Source organism: Falco peregrinus, chromosome 1 (genome assembly GCF_023634155.1).
Source record: "Falco peregrinus isolate bFalPer1 chromosome 1, bFalPer1.pri, whole genome shotgun sequence".
Lineage (NCBI taxonomy): Eukaryota > Metazoa > Chordata > Aves > Falconiformes > Falconidae > Falco > Falco peregrinus.
The window spans coordinates 84,974,685-84,993,406 of record NC_073721.1 but is presented as its reverse complement, the minus strand read 5'-3'; the positions used below and the strand labels follow the sequence as shown (position 1 = coordinate 84,993,406).

General features: G+C 42.3%; 1 protein-coding gene across 1 annotated transcript in view; it reads right to left on the bottom strand.

The window, feature by feature from the left end:
* Positions 1 to 12,018, bottom strand: part of EXT2 (exostosin glycosyltransferase 2) — an 82,130-nt gene extending 70,112 nt beyond the window's left edge. Inside the window, exons 1-5 of the mRNA XM_055803122.1 lie at positions 11,860 to 12,018; positions 9,339 to 9,898; positions 9,074 to 9,163; positions 4,007 to 4,123; positions 345 to 540 (exon numbers count right to left, since the gene is read on the bottom strand). Of these exons, the coding sequence (XP_055659097.1) occupies positions 345 to 540; positions 4,007 to 4,123; positions 9,074 to 9,163; positions 9,339 to 9,874 (939 nt within the window). The 5' untranslated portion in view covers positions 9,875 to 9,898; positions 11,860 to 12,018. The remainder of the gene's footprint in view (positions 1 to 344; positions 541 to 4,006; positions 4,124 to 9,073; positions 9,164 to 9,338; positions 9,899 to 11,859) is intronic.
* Positions 12,019 to 18,722: the final 6,704 nt, after the last annotated feature.

Here is an 18,722-nt window from a genome sequence, read left to right as displayed (position 1 = left end):
GTATTTGGCAGTATCTTCATATCATTTTTTAAGTTTACACAACATTGTCATGTGTTACTAGAAGCCCACCAGGACCAATCTTATGAAGCTGTTATACACAAGCAGTGTTTTAAAACTATAGCATAGTGCGTATATCAGTTTGAGTTCACAGTTCTTTGCCCTCTTAAAAATAAGAGTAAAATTAAGATATAACATCCAAGCTAACATAACAAATTATGCAGTTTCAAAACACAGCCATCAGGTTAACTAAATATAAGGAAGTACGTTAGCAGGGCTAAACAGGAAGAGCTCCACAGCTGACAGTAACCAAGGGGAAGAGAAGCTTGCAGGAGAGACAGCCTTACCTGAAGCACTTGAGGATAATCAAAGACTTGATTCTTGTGACAGCGTTTGCGAACAGCAGGGACCCCATCTGACAAGTTTGTACATTTGTCTAGGATCAGCACTGATTCCCCATTTTCAGCTTGAAGAGCTTCCAACTCAGATCGGTATTCTGGGTGCAGAGCCATTTGAGATGACAGAATGAAATACCTGCGAGGACTGAAAAACCACAGCAAGGTTACCTGACAGCACTGTGAGTTTACTTCCAAGATGCTCTAGAACACACTCCCTTCCATCCTGGAAAAGCAGAGCAAGATTAACTATGTGGACACACTGCCAAGACTGTATGTTCAAACAAGGCTGGGAAGCGTAATGATGCAATATAATTAAATCTTGGACAGTAAGTGGTTCAGCATTATTTACAACTTTGAATAAATCTGCACTTGGAAAGAATGCTTATTACATTAGAATGGGCACTTGCATTATAAGCTCTGTTATAAACTGAAATAAACATTATTTAGCTACATATTAAAACAGCTTGCTACTGATGCCAGGATTGTCTGTTTTGTTTGATGCTTGTCTACTATAACAAAGTAGATAACACACGTAAAGCTGCTGCTAGTTTATTCTCCCATGTATTTTCTCATCAATTTTAACTGAAAAAAGATGCTGAACTGACAACTCTTTTTCAGCCTTGATACGGTGACAGCAGTAACAGGACAAGCTCATTTCATTAGCTGTGATTTGGCTTTCTCTCTTTTGGGCAACATAAAGGCAACATTTCCAGGACAAAGTTGAAGGTCCATTATCCCATTCACTTTCAACTCCTACCATATTCCAAAAATGTGAATATTTAAGATGTGCCTTAATACTGAAGTGTTTCAAGATGCTAATTAACTTTGGAGGTAAAACACACAGGAATACAGTCTCAAATTAAGTGCTCACTGCTTTAAAAAGTTATGCTGATATTGGAAAATAGCATGTCATACAATTGTTATACTCATTCTCATCTGCTTTGATTTCCTTTTTAAACGTGTCAGTTAAGTCAGACTGCTCTACAGCTCCCCACTGAAAGGAACACACAGCGAGCGCCTGCCCTCATGCTGCCAAAAGAACACAGGAAACATGAGGCCTGCACTTAGAATTCCAGTTCTACTCCACGTGATGCTATCTTTAATTTACAGCTCTGAAAACACATACAAAAACACACTTTATAAAGTCAGACCGCTCCTGCTGCTCTTCTCACCTCCACTCATTTTCATGCTGGTCACTTTAGTTGCTCCAATTAACAGATGAGACTTGCATAGAATTTTTTTAAAAATACTCTTTTTCCCAAGTCTCCAGCTGCTACCAACTTGTTACCAGCATCTCTACAGAATATATATTTCTAGAGAGATGGATTTAAAACATTTTAAACAATCCAACTAAAAAGAAGAGTAACTAAAACCCCTTTAGTCCAGCTCTGTAAGAGGAATAAAAAAGGATTTGTTTCAAAAGAAAAGGAAATACTGATGCAGATGAGTGATAATAAATGCCTATAACCTGTTAAAAATTATGCAGGTTTGTTTGTGTATACATTTAAAACCAAATTTTGCCTTGAAACTGTCATCATGACACTCAAAATCTAGGTATCAAATCTTGCTACAAAAGAAAGTACGCCCCAGCTCCCAGGAAATAACAGTATAGTGGAACATAATGATTTATCCCAAGCAAGCCTGAACTCTGAGCATCGTTCCCTTGCCACAGTTATCCTGCAAAAAGCAACCGAACCTGTGAACGTGTTTCAATTACTAATGCTCACTGCCCACTAGATGGTACTCCGGAGGCTACAGTCTGTTCCTCACAAAAAAAACAACAACCCAAGTTTGAGAACATGGAAGCTCCAACACCTTCACCAAACACAGACTCATACATTACATCAGCTCCCACATAACAGTTTCTCTTACCCAGCCTAAAACCAGACATACATTTAGCTGACTACATGGATACGAACAATATGACTGCATATCTCTTTACAATCGGTTCTATACATGCTGAAGCCTATCATCACGTTCATGCTTTCCACACAGAAATACAAGACATGCTTTCACTCTGTGTCAGACTGTAATACTTGAGATCTATGAAGAATCAATTGGGATGCAACCAGATGCCCCACTACTGACCTAGTCCAGGAGCATCACAAGTGTGAACATAAAGGGTGTGAGCAAAGCAAACCACTGCTGCATGAGTTTGTCCTGTAATTGACTGCATATCTTGGAGCAGCCCTGAGCAACAGCATTGCTTGTACCAGAGGAGAAGACAATTGAAGCCAAAGTGCACTAACTTTTTGTGTCCGGTAGTGGCAGCACCCTTTCAATCACAGTTTTCAACTTTAATAATTCATATTCTTTGCAGGATGTTGTCAGAAAAAAGGACCTAAAGTTTCTGCATTTCTAAACTTGATCTCCATAAACAGTGGACAAGTCATTTACCCCCATTGCCTCAGTCAGACCATCTTTTAAACCCTAACAAAGGTAAGGCCTCTGTTATATGCTACAGTGAAATGTTTTCAGCTGTGTAATTAGGAAGCTTATGAAATATTCAAAGAGCAGTCTTCCATAATCAATTAAAACATGCCTTCCAGACTTCTACCTATTCTTGTTCTGAAGACATGAATGGATTAGAGAAACGACCACTTCCCAGCGTAGCTCATTTTAATAGCTAATTACATTCCTTGTTAAAATTAGTGCTTTATTTCCCACTTGTCTCACTCCCAAGGTTGGGGGCATTGTATGTGTTTGTGTCTTACTATATTACTTTAAAAAAGAAAAAGAGATCAGTACTTTAAACTCTGGGTGTAACTATTCCCATAATCAAATCGGCTCTCTTTCTTCTTTTTCATGAGCTAACCATACTAACCTCCTCAAGATACATTCTGTAAGAACTTCTTCCCTTCAGAGCTGTATTTACAGGCTTCTCCTGTTGCAAACTCTCAACGTCTTTTTGAAAGGACTTCAGAACACCAAAACATCTAAACTGATTTACAAAGAATGTATCCGCAAGACATACAGAGGTAAAGATCACATTCTTGCTCCTGTTCTCCTATTACTCATTCAAAGTTTGCACTGGCTGATACTGAGGCACTCATGTTGATCCCCGTGATCCCTTCCTTCTCTTCAAAGCCACAACGGAAGTATAGCATACTTCTTTTATCATTGCAATAGTGATCTTTTCCTAGTACACTTTGCTTTTAAGTATCCTAAAATAAATTGTCTGAAGCATTCATTTATTAGGGAATCTATATTGCTTTGAACTACTGCCCTGTTTTACTTATACCTTAAAGAAACCGAACATCTAACAACTACTCTTATTTATATCTGAAATAACTTGTCAGCTGACTGGAAATATTGAATCTAATTCTACCAGAAACACTATCAGGCTGTCATATTGGACAGTTCAGTTTCTAGAGAGGGAAAAAACAGAATCACTCCAAAAATATCATCAGTTCATAGGTAAACCACACATTGGCAGATTAGCCAAGGCCATTAGCATTGGAATCATATATTTTAATAGCAAGAGCTATTAAAAGCAACTCTTTAAAAACTGCCCAAGCCAAACAAGTTAACAGCTATATTTATATTTTATCAGCTTCAATATTAAACATGACATTGAATGTACTTTGCCAAATTCATGGGAATTGCTTTACCCTGGTCCTCTTTCTGGCAGATCCACTTCCCCTGATAGCGGGCTGTAAACAGGAATACTGACATCATAGCCTTGCCGGTAAGTCCATGTGGAGAAGCCTCCACCAGCCAGAAGAGCTCTGAAAAATACAAGAAAGTAACTTAAACAGTATACCATTCAAACTCAGAGCACAATTTACCAATTTTCATTACCAGAATATCAAAAAGATGCATGCTTTGAGGTAAGTTTTTCCCTCAGCTTTTGTCAGTGGCGTTTTTCATGCAGTTTTTTTGGTTCACTTTAGTTTTTGTGAACTGGGCTTACTGCTAGATTGGATATACTCATCAAAGGGATGCTTACAATTGCGTATGATCACCAAGGAATGGACCATTTTTGCATTAATACAGGGAAATTTAATCTTTTGCAGTCATTATGATAATTTTGCATGTTTGCAAGCTTACATGTCCTAAGTCAATTTTAATTTAAAGAAATACATTCTTAATTATTTATAGTAGTTAACGTATTCCTCAATGTCGGCAATAAAACAGCTCTTGAATTGTTAAGAGACAAACTATATTTCAGATACAAGTCTAGGTCCAATAGCATGGCATTTTGGCAGCTTACAGTGACTCTGGACTTCTCAGGCTGGATAATAAAATGGGAGTTATTTCCAACTGTATTTTCAAAGTGGTCATACAAACTAGCGAAATTTATTTCATTTTATATTACACAAAAAAATGCTATAAACAGAAAATGTGACAAGAATCCTGTATGCCATGAAAATAAATTTCAACAGTAGAGGCTGCTTGCAATACTGCCTGCTAGAGAGCACAGGAATCAGCGAAGACTGATAAATTAACATGTAACTCAGCCTCCCAACAGGATGACCTTGATTGACTGTGACTTTTCCTAGATGGGACAACCTTTTGCTACACAGAATAGCTTTAAGAGACATAAGAGAACAATGTGTACAGAAGAAAGCAATGCATGATTCACAATGCCAGAAAACACAGGCTTGTTACTATCTCCTGTCCCAAATTAGGCTTCTTTGAAAAATGCTAGCAGAGGACATCAGCTTTTCAGTTGCCATTTCGTCTCCAGTGACCAGGTGGTACCATGAACATGTAATCCTATTTCCAAAAGAAGCTCAGATTCAGCTTCTTTAGTGGGACTTCTCAAACAGCTGATCAAACTTTCAGTCCTTTGTCACCAAACAGGAGGGTGTGCTACACTTTAAATTGTCCTAGGGATACTATGTCTGCTTAAGGTACCAGACAAAGTAGTCTGGAGAAAAGTATTTTCCCCAATTCCAGTTCTTCTCCTTCTCTGTGGAAAGAAGCAGAACACCACTACACCAGGCACTACAGAAAGGATCTTGAGGAGCTGTCCCTATTGTAACAGCTATGATTACAGCCAAAAGCCTTATTATCACAAGCCTGCACATGTCACAGTTCAGATCGGAGCAGGCACATGTCTCATCAGTAATTAGAACAGACACATCAGAATAAAAAGTCAAGATGAGACTGGAAGAGGCACTGACAATCCATTAGCTGATGTTCTTGTTTTCAGATATCACTGAATGAAATCCTTAGTATAGTGTTTGGAGAAGCAGTTTTTCCACAGATGTCATACAACAGATTATCATTATACTTAATTATCATCCAAGACCCATCATTTTTTGCCATCAGAACATGACACCCCAGATAAACACTAGTATGTTCTGCCTGTTCCAACCACCATCAGATGTCCCATGGGATACTTCACTTCCTGCTCTGACCTGCAGCACCATTGTTCTGTCTTCAAACATCAGGATCACACTTTGCCATAAATGTGACTTTACCCAATTAGTCAAGCAAGTGATCATAAATGTCATTTAAGAAGCTCTTTGAAAATCCCAGGCTCTGAATTAGAGGATGTGGGTTAGAGATGCATTTCAGCTTGATGACAATCACAAAATCAAAACAACTTGCCCTTTACTGCTCTTCACTCAGAACACAAACCATGGCAGGAGCAGAAATCAGCCAACTCAAGAATGAGATGACAAATCAAGTACGTGCTGAGTGAGAATTTATGTTCCAGATTAAGTGATTATTTTAGATTTCTTTCCAATGCCCCCCTTTTTGGTGACACATACAATGCTGCTATGACTAGGTCTTACCCTTGAAGGTACGTGTTCCATGTCTTTTCCATGTGTTATCCATGTCTTAACTCAGTTACAAGCAGGGAGAAAAAATTGGCTTGGGCGTTGCTGTTCTTGCACTTCATATTCCCCTCCTCTTTTTTTAACCCCCCCTAACTGGGAAACTACAACCAGATTGTTTTAATTGGATCCGGTGAAAACATGACAGCACCTCGTCAGCCTTGAGAAAGCAGGTGTGTGTCATGCAGACTTTTACCTAAATAAACCCACAGGGAACCAACACCAGTTAAATAACTCCATTCAGATTTTCATTGTGTGGTGCACTAAGGGAGTAGAGATATTAACTCCTAATGTACTCAAGACAAATATTATTTAAATTGCACTGATCAGTGAGGAATGAGCCTGTTTCTGAGCAACTTTTCACCACTTTTCAGATATTGATGCTTATTTCTCTCCAGGAAGTGACCCATCTGGTCTGTACTCTAAACATTTCTGCCCAGCTGCCATCACCATCAGCTTTCTGCCAAACTTCACAAGTCACTGAAACACAATTCATCAACTGAAACAGAATAAAAAAGTATCTTAGTTCATATGTTCAATTCTACAGCTACAGAGTAACTTTGCAAAAGAAATCTTTTTATGCTCATTATTGTACGGAATTCAATAGCACTTACTAATAAATAATAAAGAGCTTATTTTTTAAGTTTTATGTCAGATTACATGTTATAGCAGCTAATCCCAGCAACATAGCCTTCATGCCCACAAGGCAGACTTCAATCTTTGACAGCGCTTTTACACTGCCTTTGGAAACTGACTTTAAAGATTCAATGAACAAACAATGCCTTAGTGAGGTAACTTAGCTAAAGACTTTTCAAAATGCAAAAATATCATATAACTGAATTCCCCTTTGTGAATAAGATCATATTTTACCTGGATTAATATTCTGCAGCAAATCAACAGAACACAATTCTATCAAACATCATGATCCACTACTACTCAACTATGTATGATCTCAGATATGTGCTGAATAGAGAAGGCAGGCCATGCTCCCTGTGCAAACTTCACAAATATTACCTGTGTATTTCAGGAGCAATCCACAAAATTCCACAAATCCAGTCTTTCTGGAGTTGTACTGGTACAGTTCAGACCAGTCATTCGAAACCATACCTTTATTTTGGCCTGTAGCCTCTCACCCTGTGATACTACAAACTGTCCTTCACACCAGGTCGTTTCTTCTGTTAAATATGAACTAAGATCTCCAGAGGTCTCCAAAATCATACTGTAACCTCATACTGCAGTACTCGGGCCCTTCCAGGACTAGGTCCATACTGCTGATTTCTTCACAGATCCCTTGTCTTCTCACCTGTGACCTGTAATACAGGTTCTATACTACACTGAATACAGCCTGTTGGCTACCTACAGAAAGGAGTTTCCACCTTTTCTCTGTCCCACGTTTTCTCTGTTATTGCCTCTCTTATGTATTACAGCTAGTGATCGTACAGCTGCAGGGTGAGTCAGTTTGGCAAGCTACAACAACAGCTGTATGCCAAAACCCATTTGTTTTTATTCAAATTGTTCTGCTTTCCATGTTAACATGACAAACACGTAGAACAAACACATACCAAAATAACACATTTCCTGCATACTATGCCAAGACATGTAAGGCCAAATATAAATGGACATGTGACACAAAAAAGTAAAAAAAAAAAGAAAGTAAAAAATTATGCAGTGTAAGAAATCTCTTGCATTCAATTAATAAATCTACATCTTCAGTAGACACACACATCCACAAATCTGCAGGCCCCAAGAAGTCCATTCCATTAAACAGAGCATTGTCAAATGAAAATTCCCCTTAAGAAGTAAAAATTTGAAGATAACAAATACAATTATTTACTAACAGGTAACAGGTTTAGTCACGTAGGAATGATGCTTGACTGCCCTCTTCAGGCTAACCCACGTGCATATAACACTTCATACACAGAAATAAAAACCCAAAGCCTTACTTCACAGTTAGTGATACGATTACAATGAGTAAACTTAACTTTTTGAACATGTCCAGAAAAAAACTTCTGTTCTGGCATTAGAAGGATGTTTTAAATCGTGTTTGGTGCAAAGAAATAAAGATATACTCCATACACAATTGTCTTAGCAAAGATCCTGTATCTCAGGCAAGGTTTATTGCCTGAGATGAACATTAATCTTGACCTTCAAGAGAGGGACTGGTTATACTGGACGTAACTCAGCAGAACTAAGCACACATAGGCTAATCTAGTAGAAACATACCCAGTTACAGTACCTAAGTTAAGTAAGTTCATCTTACTCCTGTTTCTTTGCCTGACAACCTCTTTTCCTCTTCCAGAAGTAAACTATTCTGCAAGTGAAAACTGAGCTCAGGATTCACGCCTTTTAAATTTCTGGCAAATACTTTCAAAAAAAACTTTTCAGAGAATAATTAAGAGCATTTGTCTGTTTACTAATATGGTGTAATTGTTAAGACAAAAAACTATTGAAATACACCATAGTTTTGTCAAGTAGCGCAGCTGCTTTAAAATGCCCTGAAGCACCTGACTTCTATCAGAAAGTCGCAGCTGCAATCATCTTTGAACTTCTGATATACATCAAATGCGACATTCTGTAAAGTGTTCACACAAGATACAGGTTCTAACCTCAACATTCTCCTTCCTTACAGCATGCCCAACAGTTAAGAGCAAATGCTGTCAGCCACATCCCATATAAGACGAAGCTAAACTGTCAAATTTCAGGAGCAAACACTTGTCCTATACAAGGCAGGCACTTCTCTCCTGTTTTTTGACAGGGGAGGAAGTTATACTCCAGCTTTGTAAAGGTTAAGGAGCACATCTTTTGCTATCGGCTGCACTTCCGAACTTGTTGCTTCTTCAATGGCATTTAAACCCAGATCTGTGCATTCAAACGTAGCAAAACACATACCTATCTCTAGGAACATCTAGGGCAGTGTTATAATCCGGTGGCCCTCCAGGCAGCATATTGAAGAGCAAGTGATTTGTGCCTCGATCCCACCTAAGGCAAAAGAAGAAACAGACAACAATTAGGAAGGTGTTCTCTGCATACGGATGATAAGTTCTGTCAAAGCCTAGCTCTGCCATTGACTCACAGCAGCCTCCCCTCCTGCATTAGCCTTAGCTTTTTCCACTTTGTGTTCTTTAAATTCACACACTATAGTTTCAGTAAGTACCTGGGTAACTGTGCCAAAGCCTGAGCTGTCTCCTTGATACGGAGTGTGTTTTGATTGAGGACATCTATAGATGGCACAAAAAGGCAGGCCCGGTTGACATCATCAGTGTAGAATTCACTGTCTGAAATAGCAGTCAGCAGCTCATTGTATTCCCTGGAAATGGTGTTGCTCACCGATGTCCCGAATTCATCCACATACTTTTTCAGTGAGTAGATGTATACCTTAATTTTGTTTTTGGGATTGAAGCCACATCGATAGACATCGAAGCAGGTGTGCATCCTGCAGCTGAGGTCTCCCCGCTCAGGAATGGGGCTATCAGCAGGAAGCCTGACCACAGGCACATCATGGACACTGCGTTTTTCAACAGTCCAGTCACTGGACGACTCAATAGAGTGAGGCCAGAACTGGAACATTCCTGTGGCAATTAGACCAAGCAGAACTATGGAAAAGAGAGTGATGTAGTAGACGCGATGCTTGGTTTTCATCCTTGGGATGAGGGCTGGACCCCGGGTGTTATATTTGGCTGACGCACACATAATGGAATCAATTACCTCTTGTCTCTATAAAACAGAAAGAGAGAAGTTTTAGGATGAACTCTGGAAGAGATACATGATTGCCACAATGCAGAGAAACATCCAGTTAACCCTTTCAAGACAGGTTCTTTGCCTTGGCAGATTACAGTAAAAATTCTTCAGATGCTCATACATCCCACCAGAATGCAAAATGCCAACTGGGAGTGCCACTGGGCAAGGACAATATGAGGCTGACCTGCTAGGCCTGGCTGTAGAGGAATGATGTTGGCCAGTTAACAGTCACAAGTCAGAAAAGCACACAGCTTGGGCAGCAAGGGGAGGAAGAAATCTCAGGCACTACAGAAGTGGTGAGTCCTCACGGGTACCACTCCATCTACATCTAAGTGTATTCATAGGGAATACTAAGAAAAAAATAAAATACACATCTACATGTGAAGAGAAACAGCCTTGATACACTACAAAGGGCTTACAGCAGGACATCATGCAGAACTTAGGAACATCATATGCTCCTAAGGTAAAGGTGCCTTCAAACCGAATTTTACAGGAGCCCCACCATATCTGACTGGAATGATGCTAAACTACTTCTGGCAAGAAAAAGGAATAAATGTCATCTCTGTCAGTATGCCTTTGAGGGAAATAAAGTGTTCTATGAGCTGACACTGCACTCACGCTAAGAAAAGCATTTAAGTAATAGCTCACTGTAGTCTGACCAACACTTGTAGTTAAAAACACGATGTAATAAAAACTATCACAAACCAACTCACACAACTACTGTCACCTTCGATGTGTCTTACAAGTTTTTACACACAGAATTCTAGTTCCAGCAAGAGGCAATTTATATTAACTACAGACTGAAGAACCAGCTACTTGTTGCATGCAGAAAACTGTTTATGTTTTCAACTAAAACTTCCATAATGAATAAAATCAACATGAACTCTCCACAGTGGGACCTTCTTAAATGTAGTAAGCATGTTCTCCCTGAAGAAGAATATAGATGGTACAATTATGTGTTTTCCTTTTGGACAAATGGGATGTTATTTTGCTTTGTGAGAAAACAAAGTCTGACAGTCAATTGTACGGCAGACAACAAACATGAACAAAAGTATCAAGAAGGCATTAAATGGTCTTTATAACAAATTGGGTTACGTTCATTTGGCAGGGCTTAACAAAAGACTGTTAGGATAGAGTGGCTCATGCATGAAATGACTGCACTTACACACAGCAGCACAAAAATAACCTCAGATGCTAATATTCCACTTTTAACAGTGGCTCTCACCAATTTACATTCACATTCTGATTCTGGAGATGGAAACGGAGAAGCCTCCTGTACAAGACCATACATGCACGCTGCTGTTATCAGGGCGGATGCCAGAATGCTGCACTACCATTCACTTTATAACTAAATACTTTCCACAGCCTTCTGACCATTAACCACGTTATTCCTCCTTTCCGATACAGCGCCTCAGCCACCTGCGTTATGACAAACATTACACATTCACAGCCAGCATTTGAGTCACCCATCAGTGCTGTCCAGACTTAAGCCAGGGGGGAAAAAGCCTCGATGAAGCGTCACTCTCCACCCAGGGAAACGTTTAATCGCTTTGACACGGCCCCCAACCCACCTGGGCAACCTGCTGGCACAAGACAAGACCTGCTAGCGTGTGGACTATTAGACAGGAGTCAGACGCAGCAGCCAGGACGGTGGCAGAAAGGCGCAGGGCCGCAGCGCAGCGGGCGGTGACAACCGCCTGCGGAGGACCCAGGCCCCCCGGGGCCGCGCTGCCCGGCACTGCCGGCACACAGCCGGGCCCCTGCCCGCCGCGGCACCCCCGCCTCCCGCTTTCCCTGCCCACCGGCGGCACGGTCACCTTAGGAGCCGCGGCCAGGCCCGGGAGGCACGGCCCGCCGGAGCGGGGCACGGCCGGGGCTGCCGGCAACGCCCGCCACAGCCCAGGGCGGGCCGCGCCCCCGCCGCCGCCCAGACTCACCTCCGCCCGCAGTCGCTCGGGCCCCACCGCCCGCGCCGCCAGCTCGCTGGCGGCCCCACGGAGCGGGGCTCGCCCGGCCGCCGCCACCGTCGCTCCCCGCCGCCGGGCACCGCCGCCTCCCGGCCTGGCAGGAACGGCCGGCGTGCGCACGCGCGCGGCCCGCCGGCGCCGAAAGAGCGTGGGTGTCCTGCCGCGCCTCCGCGAAGCGCGCCCCCGCGCGGCGGGAGGGCGGGCTGCAGGGCGGGAGCCGGCCCGGGGCGGGGCGGGGCGGGGGGCCTGAGGCGGGGCGGGCCAGAGCCCCGCCCACAGCCGCCAGGTGCGGGAGTTTGACGCCCCGCTGAGCCTGCCGGTGCGTTTGGCCCGGTTTTGGCGGCAGGAAGCCAGTCCTTCCAAACCGCCGGCGCTCCCCGGTGAAGGCTAATCCCTTTCCTCTGCCCCACCTCTATGGCCCCAGCCCCACCAAGGCTGGCTTCGCACCTTGGGGAGTTTTCTTGGCCTTTGGTGACTTTCCTGCCTGCACTGCACTGGATTTGGCCCAGCCCGGTGAGTACAGCCTGGCTGTGGGGTTTGGGAAGGCCTCTCCCTGCTGGAGGGATGCTTCTCCGGTCACTTCACTGGGACAGTGTTAGTGTTTGTCTGGGTGTATAAAGTTTGTACTGATGAGACACCACCACGCAGGTTTTCCATGCCTTTGCATTTGTGACTCACTTTCTTCCAGTTCTGTGTGCCTTTCCAAAACTATTTTGTGCTTTCTTATTGACCAAGGACTTCTGGGTCGTGTGTGACTTTCCAGTCTGCTGTATCGTACTACTGAAGTGGGAAAAAAACCCAAACCTGTCTGTCGCATGCCGGTCCAAGACCGGAGTGAGGTTCTGCTTGTATTCTTGGGAACAGAATTAAGACTCAAACTGGAGTCAAGAGCCAAGGAACTTTTATTTGCCTGACAAAAGGCTTGCAAATGCGAAGGAAGGAGAGTGACAGATAAAGAGAGAAAGGAAGGAAAGAAAGAAAGAATGAAAGAGTTCACAGCAATAGCTACCACCCTAGAGCTGCGGCGTCCCAACAGTCCAATTCATTTCCAAGTCCAGTGGGGGAACGTTCTGTCCGATATTGGTTGGTTCCGTTCTTTTATAGGGTTGTCACGAGCTGTTCTGCTTAACCACACCTTCCACCCGGTGGTGGTGTGCGTGCCCAATACCATCAGGTGATTCTCAGAGGTCTTCAGGCCCCTTGATCCCCCTGACCCCAGGTCTGGATGCGTGCACAGGGGTTTGGTTAAGTTTCTCAGGGTTAGCTCCCCCTGCCGCTCTGTGATGTCAGTTGGTGGGTTTCCTGCTTTTGACAACGTTGAGATAAACCTCTGCTGTGGCAGTGGTGTTGGCTTCCTGCCTTAATGTTGAGATAAATATTTGCTGTGGTGATGGTGTGAGTTTCCTGCTATAGCAATGTTGAGACAAATATCTGCCGTGGTGATGGTGGTTCTCACCAATGCAGTCTCTTATACCTTCTCAAGAGCAGCTTGAACCAAGCCCTCTCCTGGAAGAAGGCAGAGCAGGACAAATTCATTGCACAAAGCTTCAGCTGTGCAGGAATCACAAATACTGATTTCATTCTCAAAAATGGGAGATTACTTGGTCTGTGGGCAAACAGACCTTGCGGGGGAAAAAAAAAATAATAATCATAGTCATTTAGGTTGGAAGAGAACTTCGAGATCATCAAGTCCAACCATTAACCCAGAACTGCCAAGTCAATTGTTAAACCATGTCCCTAAGCAGGTAAGATGCTGCAGCTGAACCATGCACAGTGCAATGTCACAGTGGAGTTGCTTCAGCAGTAGCAGTGTAGTGTCCCTGCATGTGGCACCCGTGTTCTTTATCTTTCTCTGATCTCTGAGCTGATGCCAGCAGACCCTATGTTGAGTGCTGCTGAGGTAGAAACAAGGACGACTTTACATCTCCCACCTGTAAACAGTTCTTACCTGTTTACTGGCTTGCCTCTCCTGCTAATCTGAGGACAGATAAGGGCTGTTTGAGGAGCAAGTCCTCTGCAAAGCTGCAGGTCTCTAGAGAACATTGCAGCAGCCACTGAGCTACCAGAGCTCAGTAATATCCTGCCATGCTATCTTTTCCTGCTGCAGCCCCTTTGGTTGCCTGATTTCTGGGCCAGAAACGTCTGCTCCCTGCTGTCTGGGATACAAGGCAGGCCACCTCTGTTCCTGTCCTGTTATGCTGGGTTGTTTGAAAGACTGTTACCATGTGTATCTCTGTCAACTTTTGCTGGCCTGAAATGTGTTATTATTCCCCTCTTCAATTTTTGTTATATCCATTTTTATGTATTTGTATCTTACGTACAATAGTGAGGTGATGATGTACTATCTTATAACGTGTTTGTGAAAGGATGAGAGAAGGCTTGTATCTGTCCCTGTTTTAAATCTCTGAACTGAGTCTCAGTCTCTCTCTCATATACACACACAGAGTACAGTGTCCTTAAGCAGTCTTGACTGTCAGCAATGGGTTAGTTCTTTTCCATTTCACCTGCCCTTGGGAAAACAGCTTTCTGCAAAGCTGTCCACATGCATGCGCAGACAGCTCAGTACTCCCACAAGAAAGGAGAAATGCTATCACTGCAGTGCCTTCGCTTCTTTCTCTCAACCTCTTCTCACACACGTAGCATAGCAGGTGATCTAGCATTCTGCTCAGGCTCGCTGCTATCTCCTTCATCCTTTTTGTGACATTCAAAGCCAACAACAGAAAGGACTCATAGGTCTTAAAGCATCCTTTCTGAGGGCTGGTACTGGCTCTTCCCTCCTCCCCAGCACAAGTTACTAGGGTTTGTTAGAGCTCATGTTTCTGTTTTTAACCCATCAGCTCAAAATTGCTGTGAGCTGCCCTGTTCATATATCAGAGGCAGGAACTCTCCTTCTGGAAGGTGAATGGACTGTGTATTATTTTGTGAATTGGAAGGGGCACCATTCATGTGCTGGGGCTGCTGGAACAAGCACAAGATCCCTGCAGCCCTGGGACTTGTTACCCCAGCCGTGTCTGGGTGGGACTGAGCTGGGGAGGTGGCTCCACAGCCACCCAACGTGACAGGGACACTGGCTGGTCCACGTGTAGCCGGGAGGCCAGGATCTGCCAGATGCAGTCTGCATCAGCCCAATGCAGTGCCCGCAGGCGCTTCCTTTGCCTCCCCTCTCTGCTAGGGAAAGTGCATCAAATCAACTGTAGCTGAAATATTCACGGAGGATTGATCATTGTTTCATCCCTGTAGGAACATTTGGAAAGCAGCATGATTTTATTAAAAACTAGAATTAAAAAAATGCAAGCAGCATCGGCTATTGTATTTCAAAATAGCAAGAAAAAATGGAGGACATAGTCTGTTTTGATAGAGATTTCCCTGAAACCACATTAGGGAGCCTTTTTATATTCTAGTGATGTAGCCAAGCCAGACAAGTCTGCAGCACAGCATCTATTTTTAGACTCCAGGTTGCCATTTATAGCTTGTAAAAATATTCATCAGCATCTGGATAACGGGCTATCATTTTTTATAAATGCACAAGAGAAATCAGATATTTCACCTCTCTTTGCTTTGCCCTTTTATGTCCTGCCTTTAATGATTCTTTGGGGGTCGTCTGGGAATTTGTTTCTAAGGGCTTTACCATCACACCATACATTTGCCTGCTGTCGCATACAGCATCGTGTATTTTCAGCTAGAATGGTCAGTATACAGAAGAGAAAAATGGTCAGAGAGCCTTCTGCTACGGTGTCCCCACACACATAAAGCAGCTGCATGTAAGATTATGGTGCACCTTGTGCAGTCGGTGCTGGAAGCAGGACAGTCTGAAAACACCTTTACAATAAAAGAAGATAATTTTAAAAGGCAGGCATGAAGGGGCAATGGCTTGGGGACATCTTTTCCACCTTATTTTCAACCCATGGCATAGCATAACTAAAAATCATAGCTCAATTTTTCCTTCTGAAGAATTTGTTAATGGCTACTACCAATATACAAGGTTCTGGACTAAATGGAAGAGTTTCTAGTATAAAAGAAAGCAGGATATTATAACAGCCAGGTCATTGCCTTCCTTCACTGTTTTGTCTTTTTGTGAGACTTGTTTATGTCTTACAACCAAATGATACCCTTGTTTATATCAGTTGAGTCCATAATTAATCTGATCAATAAACTGTATCTAGCAGACAATTGCATGGTTTTGTCTCTTGAGCCAGTCCATCATATACCTCCAGGGCTGCTGGTTTGTGACTGATGGTGCTGGTCAACACAGTGGTCTGCCTGGTGTCTGTAACTCTACATCCTCTACTGCCTTCATGAATTGAAGAGAAAAAGCAACATAAATATACTTTGGAGGTCTGCTGCCATAGCTCCCACTGAAGGATGTGAGACGTGAGGAGATTTGGTTCAGCAAGGGTTCCCTTCAAAGAAACCATAATGTAGCAGAAACATGCAGGTAGAAATGCCCTGTTAGTGTACATTTCCCCTTTGCTAAAGCTTTCAGCTGTCACGGTTTGCAGATGCATTAATCTTTAATCAATTGAATGCTTTCTGCAGTGAGGTATTCAGGGAAAGAACAGGTCATGACAAGCATTTGCCTAGAATATCTAAGCGCTTGTGCATGAGCTGTGCCATCAGACCTTGCTGGATAGCAGCAGGGAATAGACAGAGAGCTAAAAATAGCCTTTCCTTGCAGTGTTTTTCCAGTCTATTTTTGATTCTTCATTTTGATAAGGTCGACTGGCAATTTGCTAAGAATAACCAATTCCGGCAAACTGAGGACAAAAAGTAGAGTATTTATAACCACCTCAGACTTTTTAGTACATTTGTTGGCTGCAGATAATCTAGTATCTTGTCATCAGTCAGTTGCCAGCATTTTATGTAAGTTGGTAACAAATGAAGCATTAATAGGAACAAAGAACAAGTGTATCTTGCCACTCTGATTTTTGCATCTTTTTGTATACATATCCTTGTGGGTTACCTTGCCTTGTTCTTCGTGGTGCAGTCTGAATCATTTCAGAAAGAACCACAACAATCCCGTTAGGTCAGCCTATCTTAGCAAAATAGCAGCATATGTAATTAAAAGCACAAAAGTAGCTTTACCCTTTTGCATGCCTGATACTTAAGACACAGATATTTTCAGGGGGTGTGATTCATGTAGCTTCCTCCGTGAAAAGGTTGTATATCCAGCCCCTGTGTGCCACCATCTCTCTGACGAAATGAAATCCCCTCTCTGCCAGCAGCACAAGAGTGACAGAGGAATTCTGTAACCAAGTAACTGGAGGAGGACTGCAGAGAAATTGTCAATATTAAGTGATAATTTGACCCCAAGGCAGGTTTTAAGAGACTGGCTGGTTATGGGAATTGGGGTTGCACAGAGTAGTCAGCACAGCTGTGTGCTCTGATGGTTGCATTCTAATAGAGAAATACAACAATTAAGGTATTAGCATTTATTTAGAAAAAAGATCTATCATACAGTACACTTGAGCAGCTGCCCTTCTTCAGTTAAGGTAGAGAACTGTTAAATTATTAGTATTTTCCCTTGCAGATATTTTGCTTGGGATCTATTTCATTTCTGTAAGGGAAAACTCATCTTCACAGATTCATTCCTTAAGCTTGCGTGATCCTTCATAAATATTTAGCTAGAATTGGCCCCATCTATGCTGTTCACATAACTGCAATGTTATGCAGGTTAATAATTTGGAGACTCACAGATTCTCCCCTCCCACAACATGGACACATCAAGAGTAGACCCGAAATGTATGTTAGGGAAGTGTCTATGACTGAGAGCAGTGCTATACAGGAAATTCCCACCTCTAACCTAAAACTGCTGAACATTTCTCTGGAGTAGAGAGCGAAGGGTGGGGAACAAGAGAGACTGGAACACAGCAAGGACCATGAAACCATCTATGGTCTTCTCTGTGCTCATATGAAGAATAATCTGACCACAAAAATTGTATGCAAAGTGGATTTTATCATCTTGTTTAATTACATTGGACACAGACACAAGCAATGAAGCACAGTGTTATGCTCATCCTGATGGTATTTCTTATTTTAGATGAAATGCAGCAACTCTAAAAAAATGTAGATCTGACTGGCTTCATTTCAGGTACTGCTTTGTTTGCCTATTGCTTAACAAACTGGTAAAAGTAAAAAATGCAGGGCGGACAGTCCATCATTATTTTTTTTTTTTCCCCATAGAGATTTGCCACACAGGAAAAAAAAAGCCATTAGTAATAATGATGAGAAATAGTGAGGAGAGAGAACATCTAACATGGAGGTAGCAGAAGGAACAAACAACTTGTACAGGCAGAGCCTTTGTTTTTTCTGTCAGGATATTCTTACAGCAAATAAGAGTTGATTTAACTTCTATATACATATATACAGAAATTTCTAAATGTTTACCAATTCTTTTCAACCAGTAAAGGCCACTTTTAAAATTTATGGGTTTTGCACAGTCAGAACAAATGTTGCTTATTCCAACAGCAGGCTCATAACATCACATTTCTCTCTATTCTCATTTCCAGTTACTGTTTCTGTGACTGAGCTAACAGTCCTAAGTGGAGAGCTCAGGCAGGTGTTAACCTGAAAAAAACATGGAAAATATTCTATGCAACAAAGTGTATGTCTGTCCTGTTATTTTGAATTACAGCAAGCTCAGATAGAAGTGACTTTGGGCCATATTATATTAGCTGTGAGGGTTTTGAAAGTGCATTACACCCTCTTTCCTGTGGAGAGGTGTGCTTTACTAGCTGCTTCCACACAGACACAGTACAATAAACCTGCTTTTGAAGCAGTAAACATCTACAGGTGAACAACATATTAATTGTTACTGTTGCATATTTACACACTCC